The sequence below is a fragment of the Monodon monoceros genome, unplaced genomic scaffold (genome assembly GCF_005190385.1).
Source record: "Monodon monoceros isolate NGI ecotype Baffin Bay Population unplaced genomic scaffold, NGI_Narwhal_1 Super_Scaffold_21, whole genome shotgun sequence".
Taxonomy (NCBI): Eukaryota; Metazoa; Chordata; class Mammalia; order Artiodactyla; family Monodontidae; genus Monodon; species Monodon monoceros.
The window spans coordinates 150,126,099-150,147,326 of NW_021703778.1; the positions used below are offsets into that span (position 1 = coordinate 150,126,099).

Below are 21,228 nucleotides of genomic sequence, written 5' to 3' on the forward strand. Positions count from 1 at the left end.
AGTCATCATGGGCCTTCCTAAAATGTCTATAGAGGTAAACAGGTGTATCATTATTTTTCCCCTTCAAAATCAATGTCAAAACATAAGAAAAGAATTCTGTTTTGTCTGTAGACACGTGTGTTTGTTTACAATTCAGTGGCAAAATACTGAGAATGCTCTGATCTCTCTGTGGATGGATGAATATATTCATCTCCCCAAAGGTGTTTCAAAGTCAGTGTCAGATAAAAGTTATCCATGTATTTCAGATGAGATGGGAAAGGGATGCTGTTTTCCAGGCAGGAATGATACAAAGAGTGTGTTTGTGGGGACTTCAGAGGCCCTTGAAGGGTCGGTCTGAGGCTGTTGCCAGGTGGTGGGCTCACCTGTGTTACTGAGACAAGGGGCTTCTCTTTCACAGAGCACCTGGACCACTTGTAATGCTTGTCAGGGCTCAAGGAGAGTGGAGGGACATTTGATATATCACCAGCTATTGCATGCCATCACTTCTTCTTTTCTGGTCCTCTTTATTTTCCCTCACCAGCATGGTTTCTCAGATTTATTAACAGCCTTTTCAATGACTTCTGCAGCCATCAGGAAGAGAAATAAAGAGGCCTAGGAGGACCTAATCTTCTTGTGCTTGTCCCTCTTTACTGTCTTGGTTTTTCTTTTGCTTCCCCTCCTTTTTTTTTCCTTTTCTTTTTAAGAAAATTCTATGTTGCTCCTCTGCATTAAGCTAGAGTTTCTTTTCCCCTCCTTCCTCCTCTTTTTACTGCTTTTAATTGTTTTGGTGCTTTTGTTTTTCCCTGGACCTGAGAACGAGGGGAAAGGTCAGCTGTCAGAAGAGGGGCTGTACACCGTTGATAAGGCTTTCAGGAGATTGCATTGGAGTCATTAAGCAGCATTCCCTCCCTGAAGTCCTAGAGTCTCCACTGCTGCAGGGGGAAGAGAAAAGGAAGCTCAGAGAGGAGAAGAGGTAACCCACATGGAGGGACTGGCTTAGCCATGAGACCTCTGAGCAGCACACTGCTTACCCAGAGCCCTTCTCCAGGGATAGGCATTGCCCAGTGCCAGCTCTTGTGACTCTGGGACATTGATGTAAATGTGCATCTGGATGAGACACACATGCAGGAGGCCTTGGAGAAAGGACTCAAGTGAGAATTAGGCATCCAGCATCCTGGAAGTCAAACTTCTAGGGTTGTCCCTTCTGTTATCGGGTTCATGTGTCCACCCCATAGTTATTTCACAACTAACTCACTTATATAAAAATCAGAAAGCCTGGGTTTTGGTCTTGCCTCTACTGATAATTCTTTTGGACAAACACTGAATTGTGCTAGGCTTGTAAAAAGAAGTAGAAAAACGTGATTTCAAAGTACCTTCCATCGCTAATGGCTAGATTTCACCTTACCAATTCTACCTGCCAAGAAGCAGTGAGAAGCATAATACCTTCCTCAGACATGGATGTGAAAACCAGTTAATTCCTTTTTCCCTCAGTGCCTTGAGGTTAACCCAAAGTCAGGGTTCTATATAGCCTGTCCGTCAGGAAATTCATGGTGTAATACTACAGAGCATTTAAAGAAATGGTGGACATCTTCTGGAATGGGGAAAAAAGGGAATAAATTATATGAATAATAATACCATCAGGTTGCATAATTCTCTGTGTGTTTTCAAAGCCTGTTCACACTTCAGAATGACCTGGTTTAAGGATACTCTGTAACTTAGCCTACCCTAGAAACGTGACATGCTAAAATTTGCAAGGACTCTTCTGTTTTCACTCTTAACCTACCACATTACTAGTGCTCTCAAAATGTGGTATCCAAATGGATGATTAAATGATCAAGTGAGTGGGTGACCTAAAGGCGTCAGGTAACACATAGTCAGTCAACTCTGTTCATGACTCTCAGTAATGATTGGATATAATGAGGGGTTTGGGTAGATAATGCCGGACATGAAGGGTATATGATCAGGTTATACTGGTAGGTCTGCTGTCTTGCTATAGAAACCAAAAGGAAAATGATTAGAGCATAGCCAGCTTGAGAGAGTCATCAAAGAGGGTCACTGTCCAGACTGGCAACCACAGAGACACTAAAGATCACACAGTGGGTCACTTCACTCCTGATCTCAGGAGAGTGGCTTTTATACAAAGCCTGACTCTTTTTTTAATTGAAGTATAGTCGATGTATAATATTACGTAAGTTATAGGTGTACAATATTAGTGATTCACAATTTTTAAAGGTTATACTCCATTTATAGTTATTATAAAATATTGACTATTTCCCTGTGCTGTACAGTATATCCTTGTAGCTTATTTTATTTATTTATTTTATTTTTGGCTGCGTTGGGCCTTAGTTGTGGCATGCGGGATCTTTGTTGAGGCATGTGGGATCTTTCTTTGCGGTGCGTGGGCTTCTCTCTAGTTGTGATGTGCGGAGTTTTCTCTTCTCTAGTTGTGGCGTGCAGACTTCAAAGCACATGGGCTCTGTAGTTTGTGGCACATGGGCTCTCTCATTGAGGCATGCGAGCTCAGTAGTTGTGGCGCGCGGGCTTAGTTGCCCCACGGCACGTGGGATCTTAGTTCCCTGACCAGGGATTGAACCTGCATACCCTATATTGTAAGGCGGATTCTTTGCCACTGGACCACCAGGGAGGTCCCTATCCTTGTAGCTTATTTTATATATAGTAGTTTGTACCTCTTAGTCCCCTACCATTATATTGCCCCTCTCCAGTTCCCTCTCCCCACTGGTAACCACTAGTTTGTTCTCTATATCTGTGAGTCTGTTTCTTTTTTGCTGTGTTCACTAGTTTGTTGTATTTTTTAGGTTCTACATATAAGTGATGTCAATACAGTATTTGTCTTTCTCTGTTTGACTTATTTTACTTAGCATAATGCCCTCCAAGTCCATCCATGTTGTTGCAGGTGGCAAAATTTCATTCTTTTTTTATGGCTGAGCAGTTCTTATATGTATATATAGCATCTTTAGCCATTCATCTGTTGATGGACACTTAGGTTGCTTCCATATCTTGGCAACTGTAAATAATGCTGCTTTGAACATTGTGGTGCATGTAGCTTTTTGAATTAGTGTTTTTGGTTTTTTTGGATATGTACCCAGGAGTGGAATTGCTGGGTCATATGGTAGTCCAATTTTTAGTTTTTTGAGAAACCTCCATACTGTACAAAACCTAACTCTTGTTGCAATAGAGAGAACAATGAGATTGAAGTTAGACCCAAGTCTAGCCTCATTCTAAATTCCTTCCTTGACAATTATTGTTATTCTAATTGGATAGCCTTGAGCCTATGAATCTCAGCTCCCCCCTTTGAAAACTGCAGATAATAATACCTGAATAGATTATGGTGAAGATTATATTAAATGTCATCTGCATAACAGTAAGCCAGAGCTAAAGCCCCTGACACACAGTAAGCTTCAAATATGGTAGTTGGCATCATCACTGTCACGTGCATCTCAGGGACTGTGGACATTTTCTGGAATGTAAAACAGTGATAACGCCTACTCTTCTAAGGTCATCATAGGATTGAAAAAACAATATTTGCAAAGTGACTCTCACTGTGCTAGGCACATAGTAGAGGAACAGTAAGTACTGGCTTCTTTCCTTCTCCTTTCTTTGATGATGTCTTCTTACTTTTCTATTTCATTTGAGGGCAGCGGGGCACTATTGCTCTTTTGTAAAGTGGCCCAGTGTCATTGAGGGGTGTTCCAGAGGCCCCAGAAGGTGACTGGTCTTAGCTGGTTGAGGTGTGGGTAGTGGGGTAGCCGGGAGGGGAAGGAAGAATGCACAGCACTCGGGCAAACCCGAGGGCACCAGAGGCTGGGATTCTGAAGCTTTTGTAAAGTTCTGCCTGTTCCTGAAATTATCCTAGTATCCCCAAGGGAATGCTACTGTTTGCATAAATCATTCCATACAACCTTATTAGTTCTAATACAGAAGACACTAATGATCCCTAATTCAAACAGTAGGAGGTTAAAGCTATTTATTTGTGGTGATGTACAATGGTAATCAATGATGAGTTAGATGGCTCTGAGGTCCGTGAAATCGCAAAGAACGTTTTGAATCCTCAAAGGAAGTCCAGGTTATTCTTAGGATGACTTTAGTTTAAAGTTCTAGAATATAATATACCACAGCAATGAATACATTACTTATAGTGTTAATGTGATCATTTGTTCTTCAAAAACCAGAATGTCAGGTTGGAAATGGCTAGGCATTCGTCGCTAACAAAAGCATCCAACTAATTCAAGCCTCTTTTTTCCTTGAATTCTGGGCGGTTGAGAGTTTTTATTTGATCTGCTTAATTTTTTTACTTCCTGACATGTGACCCATGTAGAGTTAACAACCATCCTGGTTTCCCAGGGATTGTTTCCCTTTTAGTACTGTAAGTCCCATGTCCTGGGACTCTTTCAGTCCCAGGCAAATTGGGATGGTTGGATACCCTATCTGAAACACCTGGTAAACCCCTTTTCAGGAGAATGCCACATTTTGGTCAACATCTGACTGACAGCACACCTAGAAAACATTCTCTGGTTCAGTGGTTCTTCAAACTTTTGAATTTTCTTGACAAGTAACATTTTTACAGAAAAGGGAAGGAGCAAAATAGGATTGACTATTTATTTTGCCAACTGATGACATTACCAGATTTCATCTGTCATCATCATTACTTTATAAAAGAGGAAATTCCAAGATGAGAAAGGAATAGAATGAAAGTGCTATCTTCCCAGTGCCTACCACGGTGTTGTATAGAGTAGGTCCTACCCAGATGTGTGTTGCATGAGTGAGTATTGCATACGTTTAGCTTTTATTAAAGACTGTACAGCATTGTTCTTATCTTCCTGATTGTACCATGGATTGGTAAAAACTTTAACTGAGACCATTGTTTGGGAACCAATGGTTAATTCCAAATCTGTGGACTATAGGATTTTTTGATGGTAATTTTTCATGGTAAATCATGATAATGACATTCTGCTGCCTACCTCAGTCACATGTTGATTTTAGTTGGTGCAGTCACTCTCTCATTATAGGATCACTCCTGGAGAGAGATAAAACCACATTTCTGGGCCTTTAAATCAGACAGTGAGATTCAGTCAGCTTCCTCTCAGACTTAAGCTGCCACCGTATCCAGATGCGTCTTTGCTGGTATCTGTTTGGGGATGTCACCATAGCTGGCAGGAATGAGCCAGCGGTTCTGCTTATTTTCTTAAGTCTTGGAGGGTGTTTTTGTGTGTTCTAAGTCTCCATGCTTTTCTTTGTTCTGATTCATTCACCTACAAAGTGTGGTCAGAAACCTTGACCACCTGGTGATAATGTACAGAATATCATAACCTCTCTAAGTCTTGGATCGCCTATGCAACATCCTTATATCATAGCTGGATATCCAAATCACTCCTTATTTTATCTTAACCCGTGGATAAAAATATTGAGAAATCTTACCTGCTACCTAATTTCTGGAGAGGGTTAGGATTTTAGTTTTATCGACATCATAGGAACTATAAATATTCATCGTAAATGGCTACCCAAGAAAGCTAAACCTATTCGAATAACTATTTCAGAGAGTCTTATAATCTCAGTTTTGTGTGCTCTTTCTAATAACAAGTCAAATAATTTTTCCCCCTCTGCAAGCCTTGAGCATACTTCTGACTGTACCCATTGGTGTTATAACTCAGGGTCCAGCTGTATGGCCTTGGAGCTTCAGTGAGCTTGCTGGGGTGATGGTTTGTGAATCATCTGACTTAGAAGGTGGGTTGCCATTTTAGATTCAGTGCATCAGAAGGGGATTTCCTTTTTATGCTCTCATAATTAAGGATTTTTTTAAGCAGTTATATATTTGCAGTGTTGCAAATGTAGAGAATTCTTACAATTTTCTCCATCGTTCTAATGGTCTATATTCATATCCAGTGTATGTGGTTAATATATCTAAATGTTTGCTGAAAATCTACCCTTGCTGAGCAGATAGAGGTTCCTATAAAAGCTGCAGAAGGATGCTTTACAAAATTAGATAATGTATGTGAAAGCAGTTTGGAAAATATGACATGCTATGCAAGTGTATGTGTGTGCACGCGCGCACGCGTGCATGTGCATGTGCGTGTTTAAATTAATAGTTCCTCTCCCACAGGAATACTGTTGACAGAGGTCTTTGGAAAAGATACCCAACCCTCAGTAGGAGGCAGCATGTTCTAATGGAAAGCATATAGTGTTTAGAGGTTGACCTTGCTGTGTATTTTGAATCTGCTTCTTACTGGCCATGGTGTTGTACATGTATTTCACCCCTTGTGAATGTCAGTTTTATCATCTGTGAAATGGGTCTAGTAAAACTTTATTTATAAAATTTTTTTATAATAACTTATAGTTATTTATATTTATATGACAGGGCTTTTGTGAGAGTTAAATAAGACACATACCAAGTATCCTAATAAAAAAGCTCTCCTTTCAGATAACATATGAACACATATATGTTATTTCTATTAATAATACATTGGTTCTGGTGGTTAGTATTTTGAATTCTTGTAGCTCAAATCACCAAGACAGGTCTTGGTTAATTCTTGTCAAATACTACGTGTATAGTGTTTGTGTATTCAGACCCTCTCTAGATTGAAGCCCAGAGCATAATACACGTTCAATAAATGTTAATTTCCTGTCCTTTTTATACTATGGCACAAAAAATCTTCTGTTAAAAAACTCTGCTAATAGTCTGAGGTGAAGAAATGATGAAAATGAAATAAACACTTTATTCTAGTTCTATTTAGTTCTATAATTGAATTTGCAATCACTGAAGATTTTCTCCTTTATTTAAGGCTTCTTAAATTAAGTCACTGATTTGTAAGTCTGCCTCCATTTTAGAGAACTTTCCCTCTCTACCCCTTTTAGCATACCCCATCCTCATCCACCCCCAGGTTCAGACCCCTTTCTTTAATTACGTAGGACTGTGGGCATCATCAGTCCCTTATGAGAGCCCTGGAATGGGGCGGTTTTAATTTTGGGCAGAATCAGCCCCATCTCACTGGCACGCTTATTTCTGTGGGAGGTAAAGGAAATGCATACCTCGCCATCAAAGAAGACACAGCCCACGTCTCTAGGATTTGTACCTCTGCATTGGCCAAGTTCCCCAGTTGTGTCTCTGAACAGGGTTTTAATCACCATGGCTTGAGTGCTCAGCACTGAAAGCTTTAAGGGTACTGCAGAAATGGTAGATTAGCCGCATTTAACAAAATAGAAAGTTTTCATTGTGTCATAAAAAGCCTTATTGATCTTGTCCAGGCATTGACTCCAGGGCCTTTTAACCAGCCACTCTGTCTAGACTTGCAGGCTAGAGCCCTCAGTGCTAACAAAGGACGGCTGGGCTGCCTGCTGCCAGGGAAGGCCAGAGGGATGGGCACAGATTCAGGTTTCCCAGTGGGGATTTTCTTAAAGAACTGGGATGATTTTATTCTGCTATTGGGAGGCTTGTGCAGAAGCTTGTCACACCCCCCAGACCTCAGCCAGCCTTCTCCCGCTCTCAGCATTTGCTGTGGAGGTTTCACACGGCAGCAAACACAGGTGTCTTCTCTTCCCTCACTTCCATCAGCATTTCTCCTCTTTCCCCCCGTGAAGCCAGGCTGAACTCTGGGATGCTGAGGTACTGAGCAGTGGGTCTCCAGAAGGAGTGGGGAAGGCAGGAGGGGAACTGGTAACTTGAGCGTCACTGCGATCAATTCAACTTCATTTCAATTCAATTTGGTCTTTATTTAACACATTTTGGGGTACGTGGGAGATTTTGAAAAGGTATGAAAAATTGCTCACAAGATATGGTCAAGGAGTTGACATCTACGTGTAAAATAACGAGAATTGTTTAAGATTTATTTGGTGATTAGGTATTTTATCAGACTCATCTGCAGGGCTTTAACTTTTGAAAAATGAATGATAAATTTCAAACATAAAAGAGTATAAACCTGCAGTAGAGGATATTGTAAACATTGGCTTAGTTATTGCCCATATTGAACAAATCTCAATGTTTTGCCACTTTTGCCTTATATCCTTTTATAAAGACTTAGTCTTGCTTGAATATCTCCCTGGTTCCATTTCTTCTCTCCTTCCCCAGAAGTAAACGCTACCTGAAGTTGATGGGTAGATTTTTTTTCCATTCTTGTTACATATGAATAGCACTGTAATATATAATGGTTAGTGATCATTATGTGTGTGTGTGTGTGTGTGTGTGTGTGTGTGTGTGTAAATTAGTGGAGGTAAAGTTTATTAGCTACCCACAGTTTTTACTCATTATTCTCTGTATATTCTGGGCTGAATGAAGGAAATATTTGGCAAAAATCTTGAACACCTTGTACGTCCCTGTTGATCACCCAAATGAAGCTTGGCAGTCTCTCAATATGCTTTCCTCTTTTTGGACTAGGAACCATTTGAGCTCCAGAAATGTCTGTAGGAAGTTTCACATGACACCAAATTATCTTGTTTTCTTTGGATACTTAAAGGTGGAGAGTTTCACCAGCAAGATGATTTAGATGTAGATGTATTGAGGTAAGAGGTATATTAGGTCATCTTCCAAGGTCTCTTCTGATGCTACAGTGATGATTAGTTACGAAGGAGTTTTTACTTGTTTTCATCTCAGATGAAAAGAGAAATTTTACAGAAATATTTTAAAAGTCCATATGGGTTTAAAAATCTGTGTCTTGCTTCTAAATATCTTAATATCTGTTCGAGTTTTACCAGATTCTGTGAACCTTTTGTGACATTTATATTCCTTTCTGAACAGTATGTGTGAATACAGTGAGTATTCAGTTAGGGTCAGTGTATGTGCCACTGTGAAAAAAAAAATCATTTCAGATGATCTGCTTCCTGCTCCAGGATCACTGTAGATATATTTCATTATTATTAATTTGGTTTTTATCAAAATCACAGTCTTCTCCTCTCCCCTCCTGCTGTGTGTTTCTAGTGAATGTTTTTGTCCTCATCAACTCTGTAGAATATAGTCTCACGATGAGCCATTAGGTACTCCAGTACAATTGCCTTAGTTGTTTTGTAACTTTGATAAAAGATGCTGGTTGAAGAATAATAAACATGCAGGTTATTCTCTTTGGACTGGACCACAGGTGAAAGGTTATATAGGTTTGCAGATGTGTGTATTTTCTATAATTTTGTATTCAAAAACATCAAAACTCAATCTAAAACTTATCTTCAGGAAGGCGACCCTGGTTAAATTTTCACCATTCTAGTCATCCATATCCTTGGTGTAACTTCAAGAAATGTGTTTTGGTAACACTGTGGCACAAAGCTGGCTTTAAAATTATTGATATAATTGATATATTTACTTATAATTGACCTCATGTAGTTTCAGATACGTCTGTTATCTTCCCAATCAGAGTGAAAGCAGGCCAAGGACTGGTTGTCTGAGGTGACAAGTGACAACCATATGTTCTGAATTAATTGAGGAACAGACGCAAGACTCAAACTGGCAGTCAGATTAAGGATCCAGATATCAGTTCTTTTGCTGGTAGAGCTGCGTTAGAGAATGTGGCTTTGATCTGCAGTCCTACTGGGCTTCCTAGTAATTTTCCCCCTGAATTAAACTCAGCCACACAGCCATAGGCAGAAGAGCTAGAAAACCAAAGGCCTTCTTATGTAGGGGCAGCGTCTACTCTGATAGGTTTCACTGCATGGGGGAGCCTATAGGAGAACTCACAATCCTTGTAGGAAGGGCAGAGCTGAAGGGAAGAGAAAGGCAAGTCATATGGAAACAGTGATTACCTAAATAAGAAATGTGGACCTCTGCGTGTCAGACCCTTATATCACCGAGGAGGTGAATTACTTCTTTCATTGGAGTGGGTGAATGAGTAAATGAGAGAAGGTCAAAGTGTTACTCCAAATGACCCCCTTCTGGAGGGTGGGGAGGAAATGCTTTCCTGAAGTCGTGGATGCAGAGAAATGGAATTCCCTCTACAGGATAAGAGTGCAGCATTTGTGTTTAACGATTGTCTGATTGACTGACCCACAATTAAAATGAGAAGCCGATAGTAAAAGAAGCATAATTACAGTTTGACTCATATAGATTTGGTGGTTATGGGAAATAAAATGTACAACATATTGCATAAATTATTATAAGTGGGCAGGCAGGCAGATGTAGCACAGTTGCCTCAGGCCAGGGTTTCTTAGCAATCTCCATTCCACCTTGGAGATGTCTCCTGGATTCCTCTTTACCTCTCTAGCCATTAGTCCACCCACTGGACCCCTGATACAATACAAGTATAATTGTGCCACTCACAAGGCGAAGTTCTCCTATGCTGGTTCTCCATCCCCAGAGCCCCAAGAATATGACACATAAGACCCCAACCTGCATCTTGAGTCTCACATGCCTGCTACGTTAGCCACATTGAACTTCTTACCATCCCCTGGACACCCCGTGCTTTTCTAATGATCACACCAGTGAATACATTGTTTATTTTAACTAGAACTTCATCCCTCCTTTTGTATGGTGAACTCTTACTCATACTTCAAGACCCAGATTAAGTTTGACCTCCTGTATGGAGCCTTCCCTAACACCCAGGGTCAGTTATTCCTTCTTCTGTGTGCCCTTATCACCTATGAAACATTTACTGCACTTGTAATCACTTGTTTATGTGTGCATTCTCAACAACAACAGCAACAGCTAACACGTCTGTGGCTGGGAACTGGGCCAGGAACTTTATCTGATTCATGTCTCACAGTAACTCTATGAAATATATACATGGTTATGCTCATTCTATAGATTAGGAAACTAGCTATTAGAGAAGTTAAGTAACAAGTCAAGGTTCCATAGAATTAGGTAAGTTCCAGAGCCAGATATCAAACCTAGGTCTGTCCAGTTCAAAGCCTTATTATTAAATTCCATGTAATCAAGTCCACATTTCCACTACACTCTGAGCTACAGGAGGATGCCCTGTTTAATGTGAGTCCGTGTCAGGATTTGGCGCTTAGTAAGCATTTGAATTTTTTTAGATTTATAATTTCTCTTCTTCGGTAAAATGTCGGCTAATTATTCCTACTCACCATGTTCCTGGGTGGTTCAAGTGCATTCAACACTGGACACATCACCTGGTGCATAGTAGGCACCTGGAAATACTTATTCCTTAAATAAATGAACAGGAATTTTAACTTTTATTGTAATACAATTGAGAGCAATGCAGTCTTTAGGATACCATTAGCTTTCTAGTGATTTCAGTGAAGCATGATTTTCCAGGCCATTCTTTTGTGGACTCGAGGCAGCTTCCCTCGCCAGGGTGCTGGCTGTTTTTTTTTCCCAAGTGACAACTTGATTTACTGTTTTCTTTCTCATCACTCTCAAGAAGCATCTCCCGGCTAGTGAGTGACTAGGGCAGCGTGGAAAAGTCCATTTATTTCTCTGCTGCATCTTTCCTACAGAGTCTGAGGATAAGGGTTGGAAATGGCCTCAGGAGGTCAGATTTCCTGTGTGTTTTCTTTTGTAGTGCAGGATCACTCATAATGACACAATTTGCTGTCTGCTGGTACACTCTGCTTTTAAAATACCTATATGATGGGATGTGGCATGTAAAGGTTCATTGTTTCTCCTTGGGGGATGGCTCTGCAGTTTGATCTATTCAAGTGCTTTGTTTGGCCCTAAAATACATTGTAAGGGAAATGGGACAGGAAGAAGCAAGAGTGTAGTCACTTGTGCAGTCTTTTTCCTTTTTTACTCAGTGTGTTCCTTCCCTAATTCTAGCAGGAAATGTCCTTAGATGATGTATAATGGAATTCCATGTAGTAAAAAGATTTCTGTTTTTCCCTCATTTTTGCAAATACGATAATCTCACAGCCCAACAGCTAACTTGGGTGTCTTGTCTACACATAGCTTGTAAGAAGACTTTAGAGGTGGAAATTGTTCTGGATGTTGCATTCTTAGCAGGTTGCATGGAAAGAAAACAGAATTGTGCGAGAACAAACTCACATTTGCCTTAACTTGTTCCTTTGCCAGCAAACAACCCAAATTGGTGTTGTAGCTCAAGGCGACTTTCAGAATTGAGTGGATATGTGGTCCCTGTGGGAATGAGTAGAACAACTGTGGAACTGTGGCCATCTCAAAAAGTTTATTTCTGCTTTGTGTACCCCTTGCCTTGGGCTTGTGCTTCTCCCATCATCATCATGGCTTCTTTGCCTGCGTAGAATTGGGTGATATGTTAGTTTACAACTTAAGAACCTGAAACCTCACATTGCAGCTGCACCAACGGAGGAGGGACAGTGCTGTCCCTCCTGAATTTGTGGATCAGAGGAAGGGAGTCAGCGGGCCAGCCCCAGGACCGTAGGACATCCCTTTGTCTGGCAGGGAGGGCAGCAGTAGCTCGTGTTTTTGTGCCTCCTTAGCTCCAGGGTGGGCCGGCCAGGATGGCCAGCCAGGGTTATCTTTGCTCTGGTACAGACTAAAGTACCATGCTGCTGCGGAGGCCAGTTGAAGGACAAATGATTCAAAGATGAGAACAGTTTTGCCTCTGTCTCTGGGGCGCGTCCTCAGAAGCTGGCTCCCCCTCCCTTTCTAGAGAACAGCAGGTGTTCTGCTCAGGACCAGTGCCTGCAGCCACTCCAGAGGGGTTGGCATTTTCACAGGCTCTGCTAAGGGGTACCTAAAAATTCCATTTCTCGGGCTCTCTGTCTGATGACGGTGAAGAGTGTGATCTCAGTTTGACTTTTTCCAACCTGCTACTAGGGAATTTTGGAATAGAGCCAGCCCCACTCCCTGATCCCCCTGCGTGGGCTCCTGTTGCCTGAGTGGGCTCTTACCTGTCATTGTCAGTGGTTTCTCCTTTTGACACATGGAACTTCATGCAGTTGCAGGATGTCAGGTACAGGGTCCTAGGTACCTATTCCCTGAGAATTTGAGCTCCTGGCGAGGTGGTGTGATGTGGTGGCAAAAGCAATGGACTGAGAATCAGTGGGCTAAGGGTTTGGAACTGGCCTAAATGCTTCCAAGCTCCTTGGATGCCCTATGTAAACTGTGTGCCCCCTCTTCCTTACATTAATATAATCATAGCAAAGTGACCTCACAGAGTGTTGAGGGAATACAAACAGCAATTAAGAAAGCATTTGAGCATTTGGAAATATATGATATTTTAAAAACTGTGAATAGAATCCTTTACCCATTCCTGACCTGTTCTCACCTGAGCCCTTTCATGCCTAGTGCTGTGTCCTTGTCCTCAATTTTTACCTCTGGCCCTTGGTTTTCCTTGGTTGCATTTTGATCTTAAGTATCCTATGGTCTCTGGTTTTCCAGAATGTCTGCCTCTCAGTTCCTTAGGTTGTCTCTTGTAGGAACTTTTGCTTCCATTCTTGCCCAATGAAATGCAAATCTCACTGGGGGGGGTTATATCAATATTCAGGTTGAGCCAGTTTCAGGCACCCCCTGGAAAAGTGGTTCATATGCGTTCTCTTCTTTTAACTGGGCTCTCTGCCTTCAGCTCTCATTTCTTGCCAGTTCACTCTCAACCCAGCAGAAGTTGGGCTGCATAATCTTGTATTTTAAAAATACAAATCTGACCCTTCATCCTCTCAGTAAAATTATGCAGTCATTCCTCAGAACCTTCAGAGTAAGGTCCAAATTTCTTGATCTCACAGCCTAAGGCACCAAGCTATCAGGAACCACAGGCCCAATTCAACAGTGTTATGCCTTTCTTCATACTTCTTAGGTTGTATAGTAATAAAAAAATGACACAGAATATTTTAATCTGTTTTGGAATTTCTCAGAGAAATAGAATTATTACATAAATCAGTAGTTGGGTGTTTTTCGGGAGAGAGTGGAAAATAGGACTGAGTAAATGCTTGTTAATGCGATGTACATATCAGTACTTGGATTAACAAGCCATTTGAAAGATCAGTGCTTTATGTCTTATACACACTGATTCAAAACCTTGAGTTATACTTATCTCGATTGCATCTAGTGTTTAATCAATTGGACACTTACAAATAATGGGTAAACGGTTTGTTGTCATACAGGGTTGAGCTCTGCTTTTCATGCAGTGAGAGTAACATTTTTATTTTAATGCTTATGCAATTGATTGTAAACTTTGGGGTGATGTAATCTAAGTGAATCTAAACAGTCCATTAGCCATGTCAGTGCCTACCCTTTTGCCAAGCTGTAGCTTTATGCTAAGCTCTTGTGTGTTACTGTGTTACATAATCCCCTGCATTCATTTTCTCTACCTATTTAGCCTGAATACATACAAGGTGACTGAATTGTCTCTTCAACCTCCTTCTCAGTGGAAACACTCAGTATAGAAAACAGATTTGGGGCAGTCTTACATTTTTCTAATGGAGAGTTTGGAGAATTGAGTGGGCTTAGAAATGTGTTTGTCACTATTTGGTTTTGCACCTTTTAGTTATGTTCACTATCAACTTGGTATGGTTTTCAAGGTGATAAGAGAATGCTCGAGCTTTAGCCACTGGAAGGAAATTAAGACAGCTTGGGACCTTAGGAGAAAAATGTCAGTTGTGAGAGTATACAAAGGAAGAATTTCTTCAAGGTCCTCTCTCTTTCTTCTTGCAAGCCCCTTATTTGCTCTTTTAAAGACTGGGTCATGCACTGCCAATGCCTCTCCTTCCTGTAACAATCAGGAGGAGAGTACCCCATGAATTAAAAACGGTATGATTTTGCTTATCTAGAATACGATTCAGAGAGTAGCTTTCGGTGGTCTATTGTTTGTTGACATGTGAAGGAGACAGCCAGCATCTGGGATGATGCTGCTCTGGTGTTTTTCTCCAGCCCAGGGAAAGGGAAAGGGTAAACTGGGAAAATTCATCATTGAATAAAGAGATTGGGAAGGTTGTGAACTTTTGCAGCAGTTTTCATTAGATATTTGCAAAGGAATGTACTCTCAAGGCTACAAAAAATCTTCATTGATGAATTTGCATGGATATTAGCATAAATATGCATGTGATTTACATAAACTTTTTTCTTCACATTGGTTTTATTTGTTATTTATTTACTGTGATAGCCTCTTCTCTTAATGATGTCATTTTTCTTCTGTGGCCTTCCACATGAAACACGTTCTTTTGTTTTAAACACACTGATTCCGGGGGATGGGGATGCAGGGAAGGGAAACATTTCTTTTGGTGAGTAAGTGTGATTTACATGGGGTAGGAGGAATAGGTCTCTGGCTCAGTTTATTCAAGGTTTGTGATGGTTTGTAAGTCAGTACATGGTTCAGTGGAATCATTCATGCCCTTTGAGAAGCAGAGTAGGAGCATGTGCTATATCCAGAATGACGGGCAAAAGAAAAGGTAACTCATATTTAGAGAAAAGTCCAGAGGCAGTAGAAGTCCAGAGTAGAACTAACTGGTCTTGGGCAACTCACTTATTCCTAGTCATCAGTTTCTTGCTTAATGAAATAAGGGTGTTAAATCAGGCAATCTCTAAAATCCTTTATAGCTCTAAAATTTATTATTTTGATAGACTCCTTAGTCTATATAAAAAATATTAAGCACCACATAGCACATTAAATAATATCCTGGTGCCTTGCTGTTCTGTGTCAGGCCGTTCCCCCTTTGAAGGGTACTCAGTGATTAATTGAGGCTTCTCTTAGAGGCATTCCTTTCCTTGCTCATTTATCTCAGTTCACTGGGCAAACAAGGTATAGCTTAAATGTTTATAGAAGGCTCCCACTAATATACCATGTGGGTTGCCAAGGACAGGCATAGTAGTTGGCTGTGTGTACATTTGCTTTGTTAGGAAAAGAGCTTAGCGGTGATGAGTGAATATGATTTGCTATCTTCTGCTCTAAATCAGGGTTACGTCCAGTCTACTGAACAAGAGCTTGTCCAGTAGAATTTTAACAAAACCATTTCTTTAGAAATGAGAGATCGTGAAAATAGGGCAGTAGGGGATTGCATGGATGAACCCGTTTCAAACATACAGATAGTGCCAAATTTCTGCTCTGTGATTTTGGGGGAACTAATTTTGGTAAAATGTATCTGGCATGGGTTATGTGCTGAGTAGTACTCGCTACTTATATGTGTAAAACAACACTGGTCCCCTAGAGGTGGACAAGTCCCTTTTGCTTATACCAGTGTGTGTGCAAACAGAAATGCGTAGGTGTACACACATCCTTGAGGCCCTCTGGAAGATATGGGGCACACTTAATCTCTTCTAACTCTCTGGAGTGTGATGTTAAGGCTCATGTTTTAATGATGTGATGCTACAATGAATTCAACAGTATATGTTGGGTGGTCATCTCTTCACATTGTAAGAGTGACTCCTTTACCTCATGATGAGAAAATACTTATTTGATTTTACTTAGGGAACTTACCAAGGGCTATGATGGTCGGTAAGGATATGAATTAATGTGGACAAGCTTTGGTGACTAAGGAGGAAGTGTAGGTCTAGAAGGGAGAATAGAGTCCCCTCAACCTTACTTTGCAGACCCTGCCACCCCTCTTTAAAGGGAAGCTGCATATCTAAACTTGTATTGTCGCCCATTTCTTTTCATTGAGGAGGTGCTTTTGACCAACACTGATATGAAGTAGGCCACTCTCTAAATGAGGCTGCCTGACAAGAGGACAAATGGAGGTGTACATGCTGAGTGTCTACGTTATAAATCAAATCAACAAATAATTAAATAAAATACATTCTTTTCTCTTAACCTTGAAAAATAGATCTTTGACACTACCTGGTTAAGTCAGGTTCTCATTTAGAGTTTTTGGATTCCTAGGAGTTCTGCACTGGGAAGTACCAACACAGGGAGAGCCAGCCCCTCTGGTCCTCAGCCTGTGGCCTTTCCCCTTCCTCTGCCCACATTCAGGTCCATCCTGTATCACAGAGGTCTGGTATAAATGCACGTGGATACCTCGACCCACATGGCAAAGCTCTGTCCAAACCTGTGCAAACAGTCCCCCAGGGCTAGCCCTCAGACCTTGAGGTATAAACACTGATAGCATGATTTGCCTTCAGAAAATGGATCCAGGAAGGAGGATTGCACAACCCCTGGAAACAGACTTGGGGCTCTTTGGGTAGGGAATTACAGGACCCCGGGGTCTCAAATATGGTCTTGAAAGAGAGTATGAGTCCCAGTGGAATGCCATGTTGTCTCTGTGGACCCCTGGTCCTATGGAGAGAGATGTTCTGTAGGATGGTCAGACCAGGCCATCTCAAACAGGAGACCTCTAGGGCAGAGGTCCCTTTGACTCTAAGGGAAGTACTGTTGTCTTATCAAAACATATTACCAAATTCCATTCTGTTCCCTTTTCCTCATATGCTCAATCATCTCCTCAGGTCCAACCTCCTATTTAAAAACCCAGTCACGTTCCACTGGGCACAGGACTCTACCATGGAAACCAAAGTTAGCTGGGTTATTAACGGATGGAAATTAGAGCCACATATTTCAGGCTAATTGATTTTTAGTTATTGTTCAATAAAAGGTACCTAGAGCTAAAGAACCCTTTGTCAGAATAGTTAATTATCCATTCTAAACCAGCTCTTCTACAAGCATTTAAAAGCCAATATTGATGCAAAAGCAAGTAAACCTCACTTTACCATTTTGCATGAAATTTCCCTTTAGGCTTTTCTCTGAGAAAATTTGAAGGAAAGGTAGCAAGCTTTCCTGCACCATCGTGTTAGTCTTCTACCCCTGTGTGGACATATAACTTCTCTGCAGTTACCTTCTCTGCTAGTTTCCCTAGTACTTAGATACGAGTCTTGTGGAATAGTTGGAGGGGGTGTTGTGCTGGTATCAAGCCTCTGGCAGGGACACTGCCCTGTGTGCGTGTGTGTGCATGTATGTGTGTGCGTGTGTGTGTGTGTGTGTGTGCGCGCGTGTGCGTGCGAGTGTGTTCTGTTTGGTATTTGCATAGACCTGGCTCATGCCAGTCAAGTGTTGATTGCTTTCCCCTTTTCTTTCTCTGTAGCTCGAGAGGAGAATGTGGCCACTTTCCGAGGCTCAGAGTACCTGTGCTACGACCTGTCTCAGAACCCAATCCAGAGCAGCAGTGATGAAATCACCCTGTCCTTTAAGACCTGGCAGCGGAACGGGCTCATCCTGCACACGGGCAAGTCGGCTGACTATGTCAACCTGGCTCTGAAGGATGGCGCAGTCTCCTTGGTCATTAACCTGGGGTCTGGGGCCTTTGAGGCCATTGTGGAGCCAGTGAATGGAAAATTCAATGACAACGCCTGGCATGATGTCAAAGTGACACGCAACCTCCGGCAGGTAATGGCTGAGGGGAGAGAGTGCCCAGAGGTTCCTCTTAGGTGGCTGGGGAGGAAGTTTGTGAAGTAGGTGGTGGGTTAGGTTACATGGAGAGGGGTAGAGATACCCTATGGGTTTGGATATGTCGAAGTCAAACTTTCTCCCAGCCTTTACAATTTCACAAGGATAATTATTAAAATATGTTTCTTCTCTTACTTCAATTTTCCATTTGTGCTTGTTATTTAAGAAAAAAAATTCAGTTGTATAGATAAAAGTTATAAATACTTTCCTTTTGTTTTGCTTTTCTTTGTATCATTTTCTTGATTACCTTTGAATATTGTACTATTGCTAAATCAATTAGGGAGGGCGTTTTGTTTCTGCAGCTTGGTAGATTTTTCTCATTCTTTGAATATATGTTTTTCTTTTTAATTAAGTTAGCCATGGCCATGATGCCATAATTTTAATTCCTTCCAGAAGAAGTCTCTCCTTTTCTCTTCCTTTTAATTTACCAACCCCTTGTCCACTTTTATTCTTTCTGTTGGGTCGTTGTGTTAACCTCTAGCCTTGGAGTGAATTAGCTGCGATCTTTCTGAATTCCTTTGTTTCTCTGTTCCTTGGTGTTGTGGTATACTTTATTGCCCCGTCTCTACCTCTGACACTCTTCAGTTGACTAGGAGGCCTGGAAAGTGGAAGGACCCACATAAAAAAGTCAACTTTGGAGCAGCCTTTCCTGGTTCTGTACGTGCTTGAGAACTCCCATCGCTTGCTGATTCTAAGCAGGCAACTCCGTCAGGTGACAACACTCTCAGAAAGCCTTAGCCCAGTGAAGTTGTTTTCCATTTCATAACTAATAATAGTGATAACAATAACAACAGTAATAATACCTCACCAGCCCACATCAGGAAAAAATTACAAACACTTCCTGTAAAAGTCAAGGTCTGTTCTGAGACTGCCTTTTCCAGGTTCTGTTTTCACTTGGATTTTCTACTTGTGAATTTGTCATTAAACTCAGAGGGACAGCATTCATCCTTTACTAAATCAGAAAGCATTATGTAAATTTCCAGAAGGTGCTTATCAAATTTTCTTCTCCAGTGTGATTGATTTAATGCCTCCTAATGTAAACATGAAAGCATGAGAACTGACAGGTGTTTGCCTATGTTTTCTGTTTGATAAAAGTGTAACTCCTTAATAATGCTCAGTGAAGGGAGAAGGCTCCTCCACATTGGAGACACACAATATTCTAAATACCCACTTCCACACTTAAGCATGTCAAGGAAGCCCCGTGGTTGGAGATGCTATTCTATCTGTGATGAAGTTGCCAAATCCTAAGAGTTAGAATCCCCCATCATCTTCATACACACAGGTCGAACATTTTTGAATCACCGTTCTGTGTTTTTCCTGCAAGGCCAAAGAATCCTGTTGCTTATGTTTCCTTTCATCATTCCCCACCTGTACTTACAGGAGAGTCCCCCTCAGCGGCCAAGAGAGCCCACATCAAATTTTCATTTGCTAACATATAAGGGCTTGAAAGGTTTGAGTAGCAGAGACTAGACCAAAAAGGAGAATATGACCTTTTGTCGGTTTTGACTGGCAGTTGCACAGTAATAGCCTTCTGCCATTAGTCAGTTAAGGGGGGATTTTCACGTACTGGGGAGCGGAATCAGGTTGTGGTTCTCACCAGCCAATCTGTTTCTCTCTCGCTCTCTCCCACCCCACATGCTTCTTTGCCGTTCTAGAATGATTCCAATTAGCCGGAAAAGGCTCACTTTCATTACCACTAAAAACACTTTTCTAAAATAGAGTTGGGCCCTAATTCAGTCCTTTACACTGAAATGGGGACGAACCAAACTGTAATTCAAATATTGGTTGTGCTGAGTTAGTCTGAACAAGCAGAGGAAGGCAACACTATAGGGTTTCTCGTCCAAGTTCTAAGACCCGACTCCTCTCTGTGCCCTTGGACAAAGCATTTAACCTTTCCACACCACAGTTTCCATTTGTGAGATGGTGATTACAGTCCTCCACGTGTGGTGGCTAAATATGCAAAGCACCTTATGTTCCAGAAGGATTATGAGCTCATCCATGGTCTGGGTGCTAGACTCGCTGGGACATGCACATGATTTACATGCTGAGTATTCTTTCAAAGGTGACTGCCTCTGTCTGTCCCCATGGATGCAGCTAAGTAGAGCTCTCAAGACAAGGCTACTGAGGCCCTAGGGTGTTGGGGGCATTTCTCGGCAGAAGGAGTATGAATCTTTTAGAGAAAGTGCACCTAAAATTGGACCTCATCGGAATCTGCACTGAATTTTGCATCCAAATGCAATTTATTGAAAGAGGAAAAAAATCTCAGAAAAGCAGAGTTGATTTTGCAAATACAATCCTTTCAACCCTGAGTCAGCTAAGATTATTATTTTTCCCATTAAAAGTACATTTATAACATCTTTTTGAGTTCCCTAGGATACATTTGAAGGGGTGGGAAGCCCCTGTCTATTTCAGTTAAACTGTAAATCACTTCATAAATATTTGACAGTAAGCTGGTGGCAGTCTCGCCTACTCTTTTGGTAAGGTTGAATGGCTTCTGTGGTAAAGATTCATCTGAGGAAAGCTTACTCGGGGTTTCCTTACCAAATGGAGCAGAACTTTCCCCCTTTCTTCCTTTTTGGTCATCTGCTACGGTTCTGCTTTTGGGCCAAGTCAGGCCAAGGTCAGGTACTTTATTGGGGGTTCTGATTAATGGAGGGAACGTGGATTATCTGTTCTAAATTATAACCAGGACCTGAGTCCACGGTCATGGCCATCACAGGAAGTGCTTTACTTTTATATGCCACTTTAGTCAAACCGCAAACACAAAACTGGGGTTAACCATCTTCTAGCCTTCCAGCCTCCCAGCTCAGGGTGTGTTGGTAATTTAACATTTGAAAACAGCGAAGAAAAGACTAACTGTAGGGCTTCTCTAATCATGTTTAACCTGCCAGTTCTCTCTGCTATCCATGCAAGAAATTGCTTAAAAGCTTGAAAAGCATTCTTAAAGAGGAATGAGGGGAGAGTGATTCTAACAGGAGACATTCTGGCAAAGTAAACAAAGTAACATTATTGGCTA

At 41.3% G+C, this 21,228-nt stretch overlaps 1 protein-coding gene across 19 annotated transcripts in view; it reads left to right on the top strand.

Moving 5' to 3' along the window:
* The window catches only part of NRXN3 (neurexin 3), a 1,692,180-nt gene that overhangs the window by 457,802 nt on the left and 1,213,150 nt on the right, over positions 1–21,228 (top strand). For 18 of the 19 annotated variants that reach the window (XR_003795953.1, XR_003795956.1, XR_003795954.1 and 15 more), the window contains one exon: positions 17,851–18,152. Coding sequence is in view for 14 of the 19 variants with exons in the window: in XM_029238319.1 (XP_029094152.1) it covers positions 17,851–18,152 (302 nt within the window). In the remaining 5 variants the exon portion in view is untranslated. Of the gene's footprint in view, positions 1–793; positions 807–17,850; positions 18,153–21,228 lie in introns of all 19 variants that reach the window. The other variant, XM_029238316.1, reaches the window with a different exon arrangement.